This window comes from Puntigrus tetrazona, chromosome 16 (genome assembly GCF_018831695.1).
Source record: "Puntigrus tetrazona isolate hp1 chromosome 16, ASM1883169v1, whole genome shotgun sequence".
Taxonomy (NCBI): domain Eukaryota; kingdom Metazoa; phylum Chordata; class Actinopteri; order Cypriniformes; family Cyprinidae; genus Puntigrus; species Puntigrus tetrazona.
Window position 1 is genome coordinate 11,687,050 of NC_056714.1, and position 18,458 is coordinate 11,705,507.

Sequence of the window (18,458 nt, forward strand, 5' to 3'; positions counted from 1 at the left end):
AGCCACTTCTTGTCCACATGAGGTTCTTAGCAGTGCATATTTCTAATCAAAAATTAAGTTTTGATATATTTACGGTAGACAAAACCTCTTCATGGAAACTGATTTTTTTTTTTACACTTGAAGATGCATTTCTCTCTGCATTACATTTTCCTGGACATGGTCCAATATATAAAAGAAATGATAAATGTCCTTTAACCTTGTACTAATATTTACCAAGAATCCACTAAGAAATAAAAAAAAGACACTTTTTTTTTTAAAACATATCAGAGGCCATTTTAATATTTAAAATGTAACCAGGTTTACATTTATGAAGCAGCTTTTTTTTTTTTTTTTTTTCAGTTTTGTTGCAGAAAATGTCACCAGTTCCAAAACAACCCCTGGTGTCTGACTTCATTACATGTAGGAACATTGTTGTCCAGAAACTTAAGAAAATATAATTTAAAGCACTCACATCGAGACAATACATTAAGTACACAATATATCAAATACTTCCCTCTGTACTGGCAGTGTAATACTGTTACAATGTTGCATCTAAACCGATACTGCAATTCCAACAACATTAATGTCCATGCAGTAATGTCATAATGAGTGATTGGCAGGCCCTGACCTGGCCGGCATCTCCGGAAGATCTAGCGACTTTTCATTTTTTTTTACCACCCACGAGTCCAAAAGCAAATCAAATCGAGTACCTTTCTGCTTCAAGGTATGAGTCCACACTTGAATATCTTTGGGTTGTGACTCTATATCGTCCCAGTGACAGGTTAGGGGTATAAAAGTCAACCGGACACGCCAGAGACGAGCCAGAATCAGGATGAATACACAATCTGAATCACTTGGCTACACATATACTGTACTGGAATGCTGTGGTGTACCACAATTCAAGGCAACCAGTTTCAATAATCTCACATCTAACAAGCACACTGGAGGTATAGCGAAAGAATGAATTCCCTTAGCTAGAAAAAATAATAATAAAAGAACCTCAGAAAGAGAGACCTCCAATACGCCATATTAGTCCTTGGAATTTCGTAGCTTGTTGGCAATACAAAATGCCCTAAACAGGTTGGCAACTGGTCACTACAAAGTGCTTTAGGTTCTTCTCCAGATCGCTGTGGAGTTCTACGACGCTCCAGAACGGTCCGGCCACAGCAGACCTGGGAAGAGTGTAACAGCCTACTCAAAAATACTATCAGATCAGGATTGTGTGTTTGAAATGCTGGCGATTTGTCACCTGAGAGTCATTTGGTGCTATAACTCAAAGCTTTTCTGAGATTAACAGAAAGGGTGAAAGCACTACCGAAAACTGTACATCCATAATCCAATCGATAACGTCGTCTCCGAAGCTCGGTTGAAAATATACAAAATAAAACTTAGGAATAAAGTATAGAATTTAAATCTGACTATGAAACTTATAGAATATATAGTTATATACACAATCTGTAGCTATGAATGTTGCTTATACAGGGTAGATAAACATTCGGACTTTTCAAGCCTTTCCTATCTTTCGTTTTCCACTCGCGTGAGGCTGGCCACGATTCTCTCCTTTCCAAACATACCGTCAGTCTTACAATAAGCACCTAGCATCAAAAAAATAAAGACGAGGAAAAAAAAAAAAAAAAAAAATGATTAAGCGAATGTGCAAAAATACAAAACCGTGAACTCTAATAAGATACAAATAAGCGAAGGAAATAACAATAAAAAAAAAAAAGAACTGAATTAAAGCATGCAATTAAAAATGTAGTGTTTTGATAAGATGGTTGAAACGAACGGAATGATACAGGGAGTCTTCCTTGAGGAAGAGGAATACAAAAAGATTAAAAGTTTCCTCCTCGTGAGGAGTGGAATGAAAAGGGAGGTGAAGTCTTACTCCTGAAAGAGTAAAATAGAGAAAGACAAACTGTCCTCCAGACAAATATTTTTTGGATGTACTCCAAAAAAAACTGAGGAGAAGACGGGTCAAAGTCAGAGTTAATGGACAGCCATGGCTGCTGGTGAGATGGGTGTGTAGGTGTTTGTACTGTATATACATGTGTGTGTGTGTGTGTGTGTCGAGGAGGATCTTGGCACTCTCTACTGCTGCATCTTGCGGATGATGTCGGCAGAGACGGGCGGGTGGAAGTTGATGGTGTGGTGTCGAAGCCCCTGAGAGCTTTTGTAGCTTTTACCACACCGGCACTTGAAGGGCTTCCGAACGCGGATCTGAGTGCGGTGGCCGTTCTTGGCGTGGTATTTGATACCATTCACATTCTACAGAGAAGAGTAAGAGGATCATTGCTCAGGTTAGACAGTAATTGACTACATAGCAGGGAAAAAAAAAACTATTCACTGCTGCAGATTGATTCATTTCATAGTAATGCTTGACTGGTTCAAAAAAAAAGAAGTGTGATTGAAATTTTTTTGAGAAATTAGTAATATTTTTGTTTATTTATAATAACACAAATGGCATCAGTTGAGTCCGAGTTGATCTTGTCCAGGACATTCAGAGTTCCCATTGTAATGCCTGATTAGAAGGTATTTAATACAACTATATTCAAAGGCTTGGGGTCTGTAAGATTTTTTTAATAATTTAATAATAATTTCTAATATATGATTATATATCATTAATAACTAATCATTATTACATTTATTAATATTAAACAATAACTAATATATATATATATATATATATATATATATATATATATATATATATATATATATATATATGTATATATATATATATTTTAAAAATATGCTGTCTACATATTAAATATATTTTTATATAATATAAAACCTAACAATATAAATATATACTTGTATAAATGTACATATTCTGAAAATATTTACTGTATGTGTGTTATACTTTATAATTTAAGTATCATGTGACTTGGGGTAATGACTGCTGAAAATTCCATGTAGCAATCACAATCATATACTACATTTTCTTAAATGTATACAATCTTGGTTAAAATAAGAAAACAAACTTAACATTTGCAGACAAGCTAAGCTAGCAGGCCAACTGGTTATCGCTCGCTAACTACAGCAGTCAGTTGAGTGTTTAGATTGTAATACATAAACTAAACCAATCTATATTTACACAGTCTTTCATAATACATGGAACACATCAATGTCTGTACAAACAGTTCAGATGGCAAACATAAAGAAGTGACTTTTCAACCAGGAAGCAGCACATATTAAAAGTTCTTTCAGCCAATTAAATCATTTTGTGATCTTCAGTTCGCCACAGCGTGTGCAGCTTACACTGCGCGAAACAAAACATTATTTTACAATTCACTTATTACAAATTCCATATCGGCATTTTCTAAATGCAAACGAAACGATCCGTGAGTAAATAAAACGTGCTTTAATAATTCCAGACATATAAAAACATCCAGTGTTGTGTGAAATAATGAGGAAAACCATCGGTGGAGACCAGGCACACACTGAACCCAAATAAACCCAAATCAGAGCCACATCTAACAGTACATCTGAACATGCAGAGACACCCTCATGGCTGTCATCATCCATTTCCTCTGAACGCGGCTCTCACAGGCTGCACATCATTTATCTCAGCAGCCAGAACCAGATGGCGGTGGAAAATCTCATAAAACGCACAGGCCTTCAGTGGACTGCATGTATGCCTTTAAAATGTACGTCATGCTTCCAGTCCTGTGCCCATTACAGCTCCTAGTGTTAATAAACTCTCTGACTGCTAAACAGCATTCACTGTTTGATCATATTTGATACACTGGTGATCGCCATTGCTTCTGTTGTGTAGTGCTAATAGATTCGGGGTCTGTAGGAAATTATTTTATTATTCAATTCCTTTTCTTGACATATCAGAGTCAGTAGTTTTCTCATTTCGTCGCTCCGTAATTCAGAAAACGACACATTTAGAACATTTTTATGGGAACGTGAACATGTTGTGTGTTATCAAGCAAATTATATATGAACAAATCATAAATATGTAACGCTTGGCGCTACTGAAGTGGAGATATGACTCATTTTGAAATCTATTGAAAAAAACAGGGCTTCTGTGTTTTCCTGGTCTTCAGAAACGATCCACAAACCTACAGAGGAAAGTACATATTTAAGCCATTTTACCTTGTATCTCTTTTTGCAGCCAGGCACGGGACATGCGAACGGTTTCTCGTCACCGCCGTTCATGCACATGGAACTGAGGATGTATTCAGAGCTAATGGCACTTTCGGTGGTCCACGACTCGTCACTGTCAGACTCTTCGTATTCTGCTTCCTCCTCATCATACTCGCTGCCTGAGAGCGCAAAGCAAATAACCTTTCAGCAATGGATCGATTTATGACGCTTTCGGATAATTAAGCACAACAAAACAGCATTTCCCATCAGCCACCGCGGCTTTAAGGAAAACTGGTACAGTTGTCTTTCTCACAGTACTGTGCCCGGCCAGCAAGACGTTTGCATTTTATGAGAAAGAATCTGGAAGGCATAAGAAGGTCTAAGGGTTAATGCACAGTAATAGTATGATACAAGCAATTTGGAGACTATTTAGCGTCTGTTCCAAACCCACACAAATAAAATGCTTAAAACATTTAATTGTGGGAGAGAGAGCACATGTTGCTCTGGAGAGGGCCGTGGGAAACTGCAGCCAGTGTGTGACTCACAATGTGATTATTGGATTATCTATTACAACGGAACATCAAACAAGCGGCGGAGGTTTATTGGCAAAATTCATCTTTCTAGGAAGCGTAACAAGCATCAAACGAGTTCCTGAAGAAGCACCTGTGGGGGTGCTGCTCCTGAATGAAGACGACGGCGTGATGGGCGGAGTCACGGGCGGAGTCAGGTTGCCGCTGTTGTGCCGAGGGGGCGTGGCCACGCTGTTGCGTGAAAGGCCGCCGGTCAGCGAGAGCGACAGCTTTGGCTGAACTTTCTTCTTCAGAGACTCATGCTCCCGCCGTGCTGCATCTGTCATAAACCTAAGAGGGAAGTGAGCTTTATTAGACAAAGTTCTTAAACTGATTTACACCAAATCATAGCCAACTCAAAACAAAGGCTTATTGGGAAGCCCCAAAAATGTAAAGTAACAGTCGTAAACTGAAATACACTAATCCAGCCACACGAACATCGGTGCATCTGCCATCGCACTCTCTGAGCAATTAATTTCCACGACTTTTCTAGCTGTTTGTTATTACTGGATACAACAACAGTAACTGTATAAAGACTGCACGCAAAGACTTTACAGTCGATTAAACTTGCTCCCTACAAAAAGCTACTGGATGTTTCTAGGACAAAACTAGATTCCAGTCCTTCATCTGTCCGCTCTGGCTGAAAGAAAAATACCTTGATAAGATGCAGTCTCAGTGAGCACAAGGCAGTAATGAAAATGAGCTGGCGGAGGGATACATGGCTGTTTAAGGAAAAAGCCTGTGGCAACAAAACGAGGTACATTTGCACATTAAAAAGCAGCAGGTTCATCAAAACCCTTTGAAAACCTAATGCTGTTTGTTTAGGAATCTGATGGTTTCACGGTTTATCGCTGACTGTGCCTTTACATGAATCAGAACGCATAAAAACCACTGTATTTTAATCAAGATCTGTTTAAATGCTAAATGTAGCACGAGCAGTTAGTGGAGTAAATTAGATCGTATCATTTGAAAATCTGCAGCAAAACAGAACGGCGAAATTATCCTACATAAAGCATACCACGTTAATATGCTTTATTTATAGTGATACATTGATATAGCCAGCCACCCCCGATTCAGTATAGGATTTTGTTGCAATGTCTGGCACAAGGTGAAGTGAGTCTGTGAGTCTGTGGCCAGTTAGTCTATTTGCCCAGTTAAAGAATTAGTTGTGTGTATTTCTCCAACCATTAGTCAGAAGTTTAAGCGATCAACAGGGATCCACTTTCAATTCACGGTGCTGTCTACATTGCGTATCCGCTTCTACCTTTAAGCCAGTTTAAAAAAAAACCCAGTGATACAGGAATACAGTTTGAACTGATATTTCGTCCATAACTACTTTATTCAACATATAAGTCAATATATCAAACCTTGACAGAACGCAATCATCATATTTTTGCATGAATATATATATATATATATATATATATATTTTTTTTTTTTTTTTTTGCATGAATATATATATATAATTCTCAATAAATAAATCAGCCAAGAACTTAAATATTAGGAGGTTTTTTTCGGTGTTGGTGTTGATAAATGTACAACTCTGTTTAAAAGCTTGCAGTCCAATCAATGTTGATTTTGAAATTTTCCCTTTCACGAAGAATCCTAAAAAAGTTTCATGGTTTCCACAAAAATTTTAAACAGCACAAACTGTTTTCTCATTGACGATAAGACCATATTGGCATAGATCATAAAACCAAGTAAAAATTACAATACAAATGAATCATCTGCCATATATAAGTCCATCTGTTACGATTCAGCTGCTTCAGTGAGGTCTAATGCATCTTACAACAATGCATTCACTCCAGCTTATTTTGTTGCATAATAAAACTGTCAGTGAATGTATGTGATAAAGCATAAATGTTCACACAGACATCATTAAAGCTGGTGTGGAATTAACAGATTACCAGCAGAAGCCACATAAAGCAGTAAGAGATGGACAAAAGTGTCTCCTCTCTGTTATGTAACAATTTCCACCACCATTCGGCCTATTAAAGCCGTTTAACACTGGAACTGCTTTCGGAGTATTCCTACACAAACCACATTGAACAGAGTCAAAGTGAGTGTATATGATGACTCGGGCGCTGGTTTGAAGTTCATTACAGCTTCATAAACTCACCAGATCCTTAAAGGGATGTAGAGGAGGACGTGACCACACGGCCTTTTTCCCAAAACTACAGAATCCCATTAAGAAAAGAGCTGGACTGCTTTCAGATTAATTTTTGTCATTTGGTTTTAAAAAATAATGATCGCCTGATTAATCGTTATTTTGCCTATGCATAATACATAGCCTGCCTATTAAGGTTATACATTTAATTTTGGTCATTTTTGTCATATTTGAATCTTTTTTTTTTCATTTATATAAATATCTTATATTTTTTAAAGATACAGTGCTGTGTACGAGTCTTAGGTCATTAGTGTTTTGACCAAAAACTACCCCCATGTTATTGCCTGTAAGAGTTTGTTTCGTCTCTTGAACACAAGATATGCCACTTTGATTAAACAACTTGAATAAATGATGACACTGTTGTAATTTTGAGGAAGTTTTAATGTTTATCATGCCACAGTATTATGTTTTATCTTTATGTTTGCATATTTCTAAACGGGGCGATGAGCCAAAATTAATTTACATTGTGGACAATAAAACAAAAGAAATTAAATTTAATAATCAGTTTTATTTAAATAATATGTGAGTGTGTACTGTGGATACGTATTATGTATGAATAAATACAAACACGTGCGTGGACATATTTAAGAAAATATGCCATGTTTATATATTTAATATAAAATAAAAATATAAAATGTACATATTTTATAAATATATTATATATGTGAACACAGTGCGTATACATTAAGTATAAACCAACTGTTTTATTTTAGGTGTAATTAATTGTGAAAAATCGATTGACAGCGCGTGCACACACACACACACACACACACACAATCAATGAAAACATTGTACATACCACAAAATTTATAATTCGAAATTTAGTAGATCATTAATCACATCATGAAGTCGTGATCACACGACCCGTACCTGTTAATGTAGCTGAGGGCGACATACGTGGGCTGCTGCAGTTCCTGTTTCTCCAACACACGGGGGTCTGTATCTAAACGAAACGGAGAGATGAATAATTCACTAGACTGACAAATACACCACAAAAACACGCCACAAAAGAACAACCAAGAGCACTTTGAGGCTTTAGGGGTTTCTGTAGTATAAAAATAAACACTGAACAACATCCACAAAACTGATATATGGCTAAAACTCTTGGGGTGACGGCAGTTTACCTGTTTAAATCTACAGAGTCATTTTGTGGCACCGGAGTCAGGGAGTTTGTTGAAGCTTACGTGTCATTCCCAGAGCGAAGCCATTACTCACTTTATTGTTAAAGTCATTGACTTTCAAACTCAATACTAGATTCTGCCACACAACAAGTCCACAATCGCTTGCAGATGGCAATTAACTCCATTAATCAAGTTTTTTTTTATTAAACTCTACTTAGTGGCAGAATAAATCAGCACTGCTGCATGGGAGAGAGAGAGGCCGGACTGGGCTACGGGGAGCGTATCCAATAGCTGTTTGGTAAAACCTAAGACAGCCATTTGGTTAGTGTCACACCACACCACACTGAACGAGCTCTCTGCCGGTCCTCCCAGATGTGCTCGTTTTCTAGGCAGGGCCACCCAGATCATCCTCCAGCTGGATTCAAACGCCCGCACGCCAGGGCAAAGATGGTTTTAGTCTGGTTTTTGGTTGTGCGTATTAAAAAGTCGACTTCAAAAATGAAGACGTTTGTTCTGGTGCTGTCAAAACCGCTTGTGATTCTATGCAGTCAAATCTATCACGCAGCGGCAATGTGGACTACGCTGCCACCTTGTGGCGAATGTGTATATATATGTATTCATTTACTTGTTCCCTCAATTCCGGACGTAAACGTTGTAGGTTGCGTTAGCGTCTTCGCTTACCGTTATTTTATAATCTATTCGTACACAAACGGGCTAAAATGTCTCTAAACTGCATCTCACTGCCTGAAAGCACACGTCCCTTCTGTGGTCGGCGGTGCCCGCATACCAGCGGCTCTGCCAGGGTAATGGTTTTCAGATGCCTGTCTCTCCGGGCATTCTCCAACACCATTAACACAAGCACTGCCAAAACACAGTTTCATCTAATGAGCCTCCCCTGCGCACCCCCCTGTGACGCATCTCAATGCCTCTTTTTATGCCTATGCTGTGAGTAAACACATTTCTTTCTGCCCCGTTTAACCCGAAACATATTTGTCTCGGTTCTTCGAAACCACGCGGTACCCCTCGTGTCGGAACTGCGCTTCCCGCCAGCGTGGCATCGTCGCACGCACGCACGCTCGCTCCGGCACGTAACTACGCAGGCACGCAGATGTTGCCACCTGGTTGTTACACCGCGGCGAGAGCGTTTACGCGTTAGGGGTTACTGCGCATGCGCAAACCAATATTGCCATTTTTTTTTTATCATCAATAACTACTGTATTTGCATTACTGTAAGGGGTAGGGATACTTGTAGAATGTGAAATTTGTTATTTTATGAAGATATTTTGCGTCACTTCCGGTTCACACCCAATGGATTTCACGTGCAATTAGGAGGTTCAGACCCATGCGAAAAAAAAGCAGATGGGGCTGAATGAACATGTAGTTTCTGTCTCTGCCAGTAGGTGGCGCTTATAGACAAAGAAATACAGCGTTATTTGCAGGTTAGCCTATTTTTAATTACTATCCTTATATTCACCCTGCTTACACTTGCTTGTCAAAAAAAGAGAAATTGAGTCAAACAGCCTTTCAGATTTTTTTTCCAACACCAAATACACACAGGGTTTGGAATCTTCTTTTATTTGTTACATAGAAAAATAGTCGGTTTGTGATCTGCCAAGTCGTAGTTTTATGTAACAGCTGTGTTACAAATAAGCAGTGTTACACAGACTAGACTCGACAACATGACGTCATATTATGACTCCCCTTTTAAACGCAGCTCTATATATGTAGCCTAATCTACTTCACTTAACTTTACATTGTTCAAATTAGATTGCATTAATTTTTCAAATCTGAGCGTATTTATGAGGTGACTAATTCATACAAATTCGTTGAATCTCACTTGTAAAAGTTAGTATGATTTGTCTAAACCCCAGTGACAGATAGGTCTAGTGGTGGGGGTTAGGTGTGGGTTATTTTTACAAATTCATACGAATCAGGCAACTTGTTAAAACGCGTACAAATTCAGCAAAAAAATAAATAAAATCACATGAATTTGGACGAGTGGGGTCGTACGAATTCATACAAATTAGCCACCTCATAAACTACGTACGAGATCGGCCTGCAACAATAATGTTTTATGCACCAGTATGGGGTTGGTTTCGGTTGCTGGGCTTCCTGAAGAGCAGGTAGGATGTAGGCGTGTCGTTCTGTGTCGGTTTATTGCTTGAAGCTTTCAGCTCGGCCCGCACCTCAGCTAAAGTGTTTCATTAGCATTGATTTAACTACTGCGAGAAAGACCCCACACCTTTCTGCCAAACGCTCACACACAAAAGATGCATTAGGCACCGCGCTGTTCCTGTGCCAAGAAAAAGGAGTTTTGTGCGTGTGCATGTGACCCGTGCAGGGGAAAAGCCCCAGAAGAAGAGAAACGAGAAGAGCTGCGTATAGTCACACACACATGGATCAATCCGCGCACACACACACACACACTCCGTAAATCACACATAGAACTGCCCTGGCTCCTTAGGGCCTAAAGTCACTATAACGGGCCCCAGAGCTGCTGCCTACCAGGACCCCATTACAGGGAGAGGTGGTCCACAAGTACACAAACAGGTGGTCTACCATGGTGGTCTCTCTCTCTCGCACACAGGCACTTTATTTTAGGAAGACTTTCAGTTTGAATAGATCAAAGGAAGGGTAAACAGGTAGAGCGAGAGAATATCCTAATGATATACACATATAGGCCATTGGTTAGAACGGTTATCTGCATTGTCTTTATTTAAATTTCAAAATCAGCTGACATCTTTGTCCACATGCTTTTAATATTTTAGTGAATTAAAGAGATGGTTCACTCAAAAATAAAAGGTATGCCATCATCTAATAATCCTCATTGTTTAAAATAATAATTTTAAACGAGTATGACTTTCTTCCAAAAAGAAAAAAAAGTTGGTTTCACTGAACTAATAAAGTCAAATAAAAATATGCTATGTATCTGCATATTAATATTATATTATGGTCATTTTGGTATTGGTACTTAAAACTATTTAAACTATTAAAAAATACGGTAATACTTTATTTTACGGTTACACCTATTTGTTGCATATTACTACAATATTAGCCATTTATTAGTGCTAATTAAGCACATATTAATGTCTCATTCTACATCCATAATCCTATACAATACCTAAACTTTACTACCTTTAACAATTAATGAGCAGCAAAGGGGAAACGTTGTAGTTAATCAGTAACATATTCTAAAGTGTTACCAAAAATTCTATAGTTTATCAGCAAAATATGCATTTTGAACATGGCAAGGAGTGTGGTTTACTGATGAAGAGATATTTAAAATAAAGTGATAATCATTTGTATATGGTTGATAATTGAAATAGACTATTACAACTTTTTAAAAAATTGTTTAGTAAAATAATTACCAAAAAAAACAAACAAACAGCTAACAGTCTTATTGTGTGAATGAATGACACTAAAGGTAATCTAAAAGCAAAACTAATAAGCATGCAAAATTAAATTGCCAGTACCAGAATATATTTACATTTTTTTTACCAATATATAATGCATTCATAGTGTGATTTAATGTATCGAACTGAAAAAATATTTTAGATCCACACTCTTGCACTTGTCGTCTTGTGCTGGATGTATTTTTTGGGCCTGCTGGAGATCTAGTCTTAGTGTATTCTCCACACATGCACTGTTTTTTCCCCACCCACAAACCCCTTTTTTACTCTACCTGGAAAAAAACAACAACTCCACCCACTTTTTTTACCCTTAAAGAAACCACGTTGCCAATATTTTTATATATTTACACCATACAGAGAGCTTGCATCCTATGTGACTACGGCTGGCGATACACCGGGCACTTTTCAACTGAATAATATGAATAATTTAGATCAGTCTTGGGCCCTTTGTCTCACCTTGTTGACTGTTTACGGCTTAAAAAGTTGCCCAGTGTATCATCAGAATAAAAGAGGATAATGATTCCATTCAAAAGAACTGTTGAGAGATCGTCAGCAGATGTTGGATTACATCAACAAAAACACTTTAGCATCCAGCTGCTGCTATGAAACCCTTGTGTCATTCAGAAGATACAACATTTAGCCGCTCCTTTAAGCATGGGTGGTCTTGCGCAAGCGAACATCACAACGCAAGCGTCCGAAACACACAGACACACACGTTCTAAATCAGCGGCAGACCCCTGCCACGGTTAATCCAGGTAATATCAGCTCTTCCTGTCATTAGCTGGCCTGCGCTGGGTTTGGATGGAGGGCTGGGAAGGAACAGGGGGTGTTGGTTTGAGGTAATTAGGTCCACCAGGTGCAGCTCTAGAGGCACCAGTCACTGCTCAAATTTATTATTTCCGCTGAGGTTTTTTTTTCCAGGCCATTCCAGGAGCCCTGAGTGTGGTGAAGCTCAGAGGTTCATTGTTCACAGGCCTGCGGATCACCCCTGTAGAGCTGACATCTTGAAAGCAGAAGACCTCTGAGGGGCTATTAGAGTTACCTTTTTATTTCTTAACGGTTTTAGTTAACCGGAATAAAATTAGAATTGTATTTTCATGTTTAAAAAAGTAGCAAAAGCAAGTAGACAAAAACAAGCAGAAGTCTAAAACGAAAACTGAAGATCAGAAAATCTAAAAATAAAAAACTGGATATCTATTTAAAATGGATTTTAAAAAAAAAGTTCTTTAATAAAGAAAATAATAATAATAAATTCAGCACATGGTAAAAAAAAAAATAAATAAAATAATTTTTTTAATGATAGTCTCCGAACACCAGGAGGATTTACGCTAGCTAAACACTGTAGTCAAAACTAGAATAATTCTGTGCGCAGTAACCCATTCAGCTCCCTAAATCATCTCAGCGTCATATTAACACTTTTAATGTGAAACCCTCCGAGGCTGAGGCCTGCCAGTTTTAAATTCGCGATTTTAAGAGCTGGAAGTCGAAAAAGAATCGCATAAATTGTCACATCCAGCGAGAGTCTCGGAGGGATCTTTTTTCCGTTGCTTGCAGAACCCGCGCGCACCAAAGCGAACAGTACAAGGACCAGACACACCCTCTTTCCTCGTATTTACACTGTTGCCATCGTAATACATATAACAATCAAACCCTAGAGAGCGTTTTAACCGTAAACTCGAATTTGCTTGCATTCGAAGGTGATAAAATATTACAACCTTAAAACTTCACAAGCTCATTTGTTGTAAGCAATGAGGCCTATCGGCATCGCTTCTCCACCCGTCCTCGCGAATCTCCACACCGTTCTTCTGGTAGCATGCCATCGCCCCCTATTGGTCACAAGAGCACCTGTCGATGAACCCGCCTCACCCGTTAGAATGTGAGCTTTGTTTAGCCGGGCGTTAATTAAAGCGGAGAATGTTTTTAGCAGCAGGTCCCCAGATGAAGAGGAAGAGAGGCCAAAATCCACCATCCCACTTTGTAATTAGGCTTGCTCCAGGCCTATGTGGGGCCATGCCAGATTTCACACCTCGCCAGGAGCAGAGCTGTGGGTGAGGGAGGGGTTCCATGGGACACTAATTGCCTCATTACTGCGCAATAAGTCACTTCAGCCGTACTCTCCTTCAGCTAACACCCCGGACACATGCGAGACGTGCGATCAGAGAGCAGAAGAGGCATTAAAACAAGCTCAGCTCAGGTCAGCCGCCTGGGATTGATCAACCTCCATCTCATCCGATCAGAGGACGGGGCACCACGGCGTGTTGACACATTTAGTTTAGATGTAAACATGATGGTCCTGAGGGCAGTTTAACCTGGTGCATAAATCCTACGGTGAAAATAAGCTAAACAAAGGCAGGCAGCCTTAGGCTATCAGTTTTCAGAGTGACAGGTTTAAGAGTGCTGAGTGGAACGGCAATGTTTTTCTAGGTCATTTTATTTTGTTCCAGCGGGGCTCTTGTGTGTTACCATTGTGGCAACTAGGCTACTTTTTTTTATAGTGAAACAAGCCTGCACTCAAACATTCAGCCTCAGCATTACCACAGCAAACACACACACACACACACAAAATGCAAATCAGTGTAATTTAAAGGGCTACACAGTAATTTTTTGCTAATAAAAAAAATGTTACACATATCAGTTTTCTATAAAACCCGCCCCTCACGATAGCTGCTAAGCTGACATAAGACCAGCTGTGTTATAAATTTGAAAGTTGCTATTACTAACAATAGTACGAATTGGCAGTTAGCGGTTAATAAACAAACCACGTTCATCCAGGCCAACAGGTGTCAGTATATATTTTCCTTCTTATTCAGATGAATGTGAACGCTTATGCAGCTAACTTGTTGCCTCGCTGACTTGTCAGACAACATCTGCTTTCACACAGTAATATCAGTAAATACAAAAATACGCTGTCCACACGGACAATGATGCTGCGTCTTTTAACAGAAAAGCAGCATTATTACATCAATTTCAAAACAGCGGTAAATTATGCGACGTTATTTGTTAATATGGAGGTTTGTTGATGTTGTAATTTTTCTATGAGAACATCAATGCAGCTGCTTTTGGCCCAGGGACATCACATCAGACACCTTCCATCTGCGTCAGAATGTAATGATTTGCAGAGAGCAGACGTCTCATGTCAACACGTTCCGATCTCATAAAACGGTAATCTCGTTCTGCATTCACACAGAGCACATTACTGCCAGTTTATTGGTATATCGCAGCTTCTCACACCGGTAAAGTGCCAGAACGAATTTACAGGTATTTTCGAAAAGTTGCAATTCACAAAAGATCTCTTAACGGTAATCTACAAGTAGTTCACCAGTAAAATTACCTAATATGTTTGCGGGCAGATGGCAGAATCTACCTAAACTAAAAAAAATCTCGCCTTTCATCTACAAAGCTCTATAACCAGAGACACATTAAAATGCAAAAACTCATCAACTTTTAGTGCGAGACTTATCTCCCATGATTGTCAATTGTGCTCAGTCTGGCAACTCGTGAGAACCTCAAGTTTGAGAAGAAGGGGGCAGGAGAACCAACTCGTGTATTTCGAATGTGGACTGCAGTTCTCATCTTAACCACTAGTTGTCAATATTACACACTGCACCTTTAGTATTAACAGTATTGTTGGGGCACTTGCCAGCTGGTGGCAACTCAGGCAACCACTTAGGCTGTCTATGCTTCGAACTGGTTAAACGTCCAATCAATTTGTTTACCACAAAACTGCTGGACCTAGTGGATGCATCCAAAGTAATGCATAACAGCGTAAAGGTGAATATAATTTTTGCATCTGCTTGTTGTTTCGAGAACTAGGTCAACAGCAGATGATTTAAAAGATTATGCAAGGTTTAGTATGCAACATTTTCTCACCGTATCTTCAGTACGATCTGTATGACCTATATGTATAGGTCTAATTTGAAGCCATTAAGGCATTTCAAACTACAGAAACACGGATCAAAACTAAAATAACGCGATAAGAAACAATAAAACTTCTTAAATCTATACTGTTTTAATTCCATACCATTTTATCTAAATAAAATGGATTACTGAATGATACAGTTCATTAATAGAATATCAAATCAAATAACCGTTAATATCTATAACTGACTCTGGTGTTGATATATTATGTGCCATTAGATAGCATAATGATTCTTTACATAAATAAAAAAAAATTAAGCACACCACACTTTCAAAAAGTGATGCACAGATGGAAAATCTCGGTCTGCGGGAGAGTATCTGAGCCGCGGAGTGTGTTTGGAGTGCGCATGGAGCGCAGAAAACACCTCAGGCTGAATCGCTTGACTGGGCTGATGATTTCCACCAGCTCTCCAGACAGATCTCCCTCTCAAAGGCCAGCTGAGCTAACAGGGAACGTCAGTCAGCGGGGGAAAGAAGGGAAGGGGAGGGGGGCGCTTTGTCTGTAGAAATCAGGTTTCTTCTTACAAACTCACTCCATGCAGGCTCTTGCCAGAGTCTCTTGGACAGGTAGTCCAACGGTGTTGAATTACATCAGCAGAGTCCAGATCCCAACCCCCATTGACCGAGATATCCATCAGCACTGGAGACTGAATAAGCGACCGTAATGAAAAACCGTTTCGATTATGACAGATAGGTATGTAATATCCTCTTTTAGCTGCGCTCGAAGTAAACCTGCATTCCATCTCATGCCATGCTTACATTTTTGGACTTCTCAGTCATCTCGTGTTTACTTGGGACTCGCTCTATTTCTGTTTCCAACAGCCAGAAAAACCAGAAAGCTCTGTTTGTGAGAGACTGTAACAACAGATTTAAGTTATAACACATTCACAAGCACACGTCCATACAGTTATTTTTGCATTGATATAGCTAATAGCGATCCAGTAAGACAATCCAGGCTACGAAAGGCCTTGACCCCAAGCATCTGTTTTACTGGATACAAGTTCTGCAGGCTGGGACTTAAAGGGATTTCTGACCCCACTGCGACCCCTGCTCCAGAATGACAACAAATCAGACCCCGGTAGGCATCAGTGCAACCTTGTGACCTACATATGCACTTGTAAATAATACAAAATGTGCAGCAGTTTAACCACCTGAGCTTCGGGTAAATCAAAAATACCCAGTGCACGAGAACTTAACAGTAATGCAGTTGCTGTTTTTATTCGGATATGGATGTGTGATGTAACACAGGACATTATAAAAGCCAATTTCTGATTCAAGAGTAAAAAAAATATTCTAAAAGAATCCTGCAACTTTATTTCTCACAGTTACGACTTTATATCTCACCTTACTGCAATTTTATTTCTTAGAAATTTGACTGTTTCTTATACTGTGGCCATTATATAATCATACACTTTTGTCTCACAATGTGATTATTTCATGTTTTTCTCATTTCAACTGTTTATTTTACAGTGGTGATGTTACATAAATCTCTATTTCTAATCATGCAAGCAGTAGCAGTATTGTATCTCACACCGCGACCTTTGAAACATTCTATTTTTATGTTTCATTCTAAGAATACTTTGATATCTTTGTGACAAGTAATGTAAGATCCGACTGCTTCGAAATTCAAACCACCATAGTGTCGTATTTCACACAGTACACTGTAATAGTGGATTAATAACAAACCACGCTCTTGATTCAATAAATGAACGTCTATTTGCATAGTCATCTGATCCCAGTGCTTTAGTGCATGTGAACGTTTAGCCCATTAATGCATTTTTGACATAACCACTGCACATCATTATGACGCATAACGATCATGTTTATACACGTACCCGTTACTTTTAACCGTATTAAGCAAGCTCTTAGGCTGCATCAGCTAATAAGCATTTAATCACTTCTGTGTGGAATTTCATCACATTTCTATATGCATTCCGCGTTTACGAGCTGCTCTGAGCTGCTGAGCTGGACACATCTCCACGAAGCTGCGCTTCTGCGGGCCTTGCGCGGAGAATAACATTCCCACCGCAGCGCCACCGCTCGTGTTTACGCGTTCAGACCTTATACCGTTTTGAAGCGGCTTAACGACGCCGAAAGCGTTCGCGCGTTACGCTTACCGACGCCTAAACGCGTCCCGAATTCGACCAAAACGCACCGGAGTCCCTCCGCTTCACCACACCTAGCAACAGCGCCGCTGCGACGCAGGAAGTGAGCGCCGTGGAGCGCGCGAGCCGGCCATTGCTGCGCGCGCTGCCGCTGCAGCGGCGGCGGCGGCACAGATTGTGCTTCCGCGAGCGCACTTACCGATGTGATTATCCTCGATGTGCACGATGAGCTCGGCCAGCGACTCGAAGTGCAGTCCGCAGCCCCCGAACTGGCAAATGTTGGAGAAGAAGGAGGCGGCGGCGATGCCTGTCATGGTCTTTGCTACATTGAGGAGCAGCAGCACGGCGCGAGCGGAAAGGAGATCGCGCGCACGCACGCACGCACGCGCGCACCGTCAGATAGACAGGCAGACAGCGGCGGCGGCGGCGGCAGCTGGAGCAGCGCGAGACAGAAACAGAGGAGGGCCCACAACGCGTCATACCTGTTGATGCGAAACACTGCACACCGGTCCTGCTCCATAAGCCGCTGTGCGCGTCTTCATGGGTGTTTCTTCACTTTAAATCTTTTAAAAACGAACACTTCTTCAAAATATTACGTAAAATAGTACGAAATGGATATAGGCCCGGCCATGGCTTTGATAAACATGCATAATTAAGCTTTAATTTAAAAAAGACCCTTATTACTGGTTTTGTTCTCAATTAAAGAAAAACAGTTAAAAACCGATATGACATATAATTATGCAGTTTGTCTATAATAAAAAAATATATGAATTAATAAATGTATAAATTATATAGCCTAATTTTCCTTAAAAGTACAATAATTATTATTTTTTATTATATATATATATATATATATATATATATATATATATATATATATATATATATATATATATATTTTAAATAGTTAAACTGTTTTTGGCAGCAGGCCTACGTTTAATTAGATTACTTTTCTCTCTGCGGGGGATAAAAAAAAGTCCGAAACTTTCAGAACCTCTATTATTCTTAAAGTGGCCACGTTTTTATTTTTATTTTTTACAAATTCATCTTGATATGACTTTGTTTTTACATGTGGTTTTTGGTGTGGATTTTTTGCT

General features: G+C 39.3%; 1 protein-coding gene across 1 annotated transcript; it reads right to left on the reverse strand.

Annotated features, from left to right (window-relative positions):
- Window positions 1-245: 245 nt before the first annotated feature.
- Window positions 246-17,779, reverse strand: jazf1b (JAZF zinc finger 1b). The gene is made up of 5 exons (XM_043261757.1): window positions 17,561-17,779; window positions 7,678-7,750; window positions 4,735-4,931; window positions 4,081-4,250; window positions 246-2,244 (listed from the first exon to the last, which is right to left on the reverse strand). Exons 1-5 carry the CDS (start codon window positions 17,673-17,675, stop codon window positions 2,068-2,070), a joined length of 732 nt encoding a protein of 243 aa, XP_043117692.1. The 5' UTR covers window positions 17,676-17,779; the 3' UTR covers window positions 246-2,067.
- Between the last annotated feature and the right edge of the window lie 679 nt (window positions 17,780-18,458).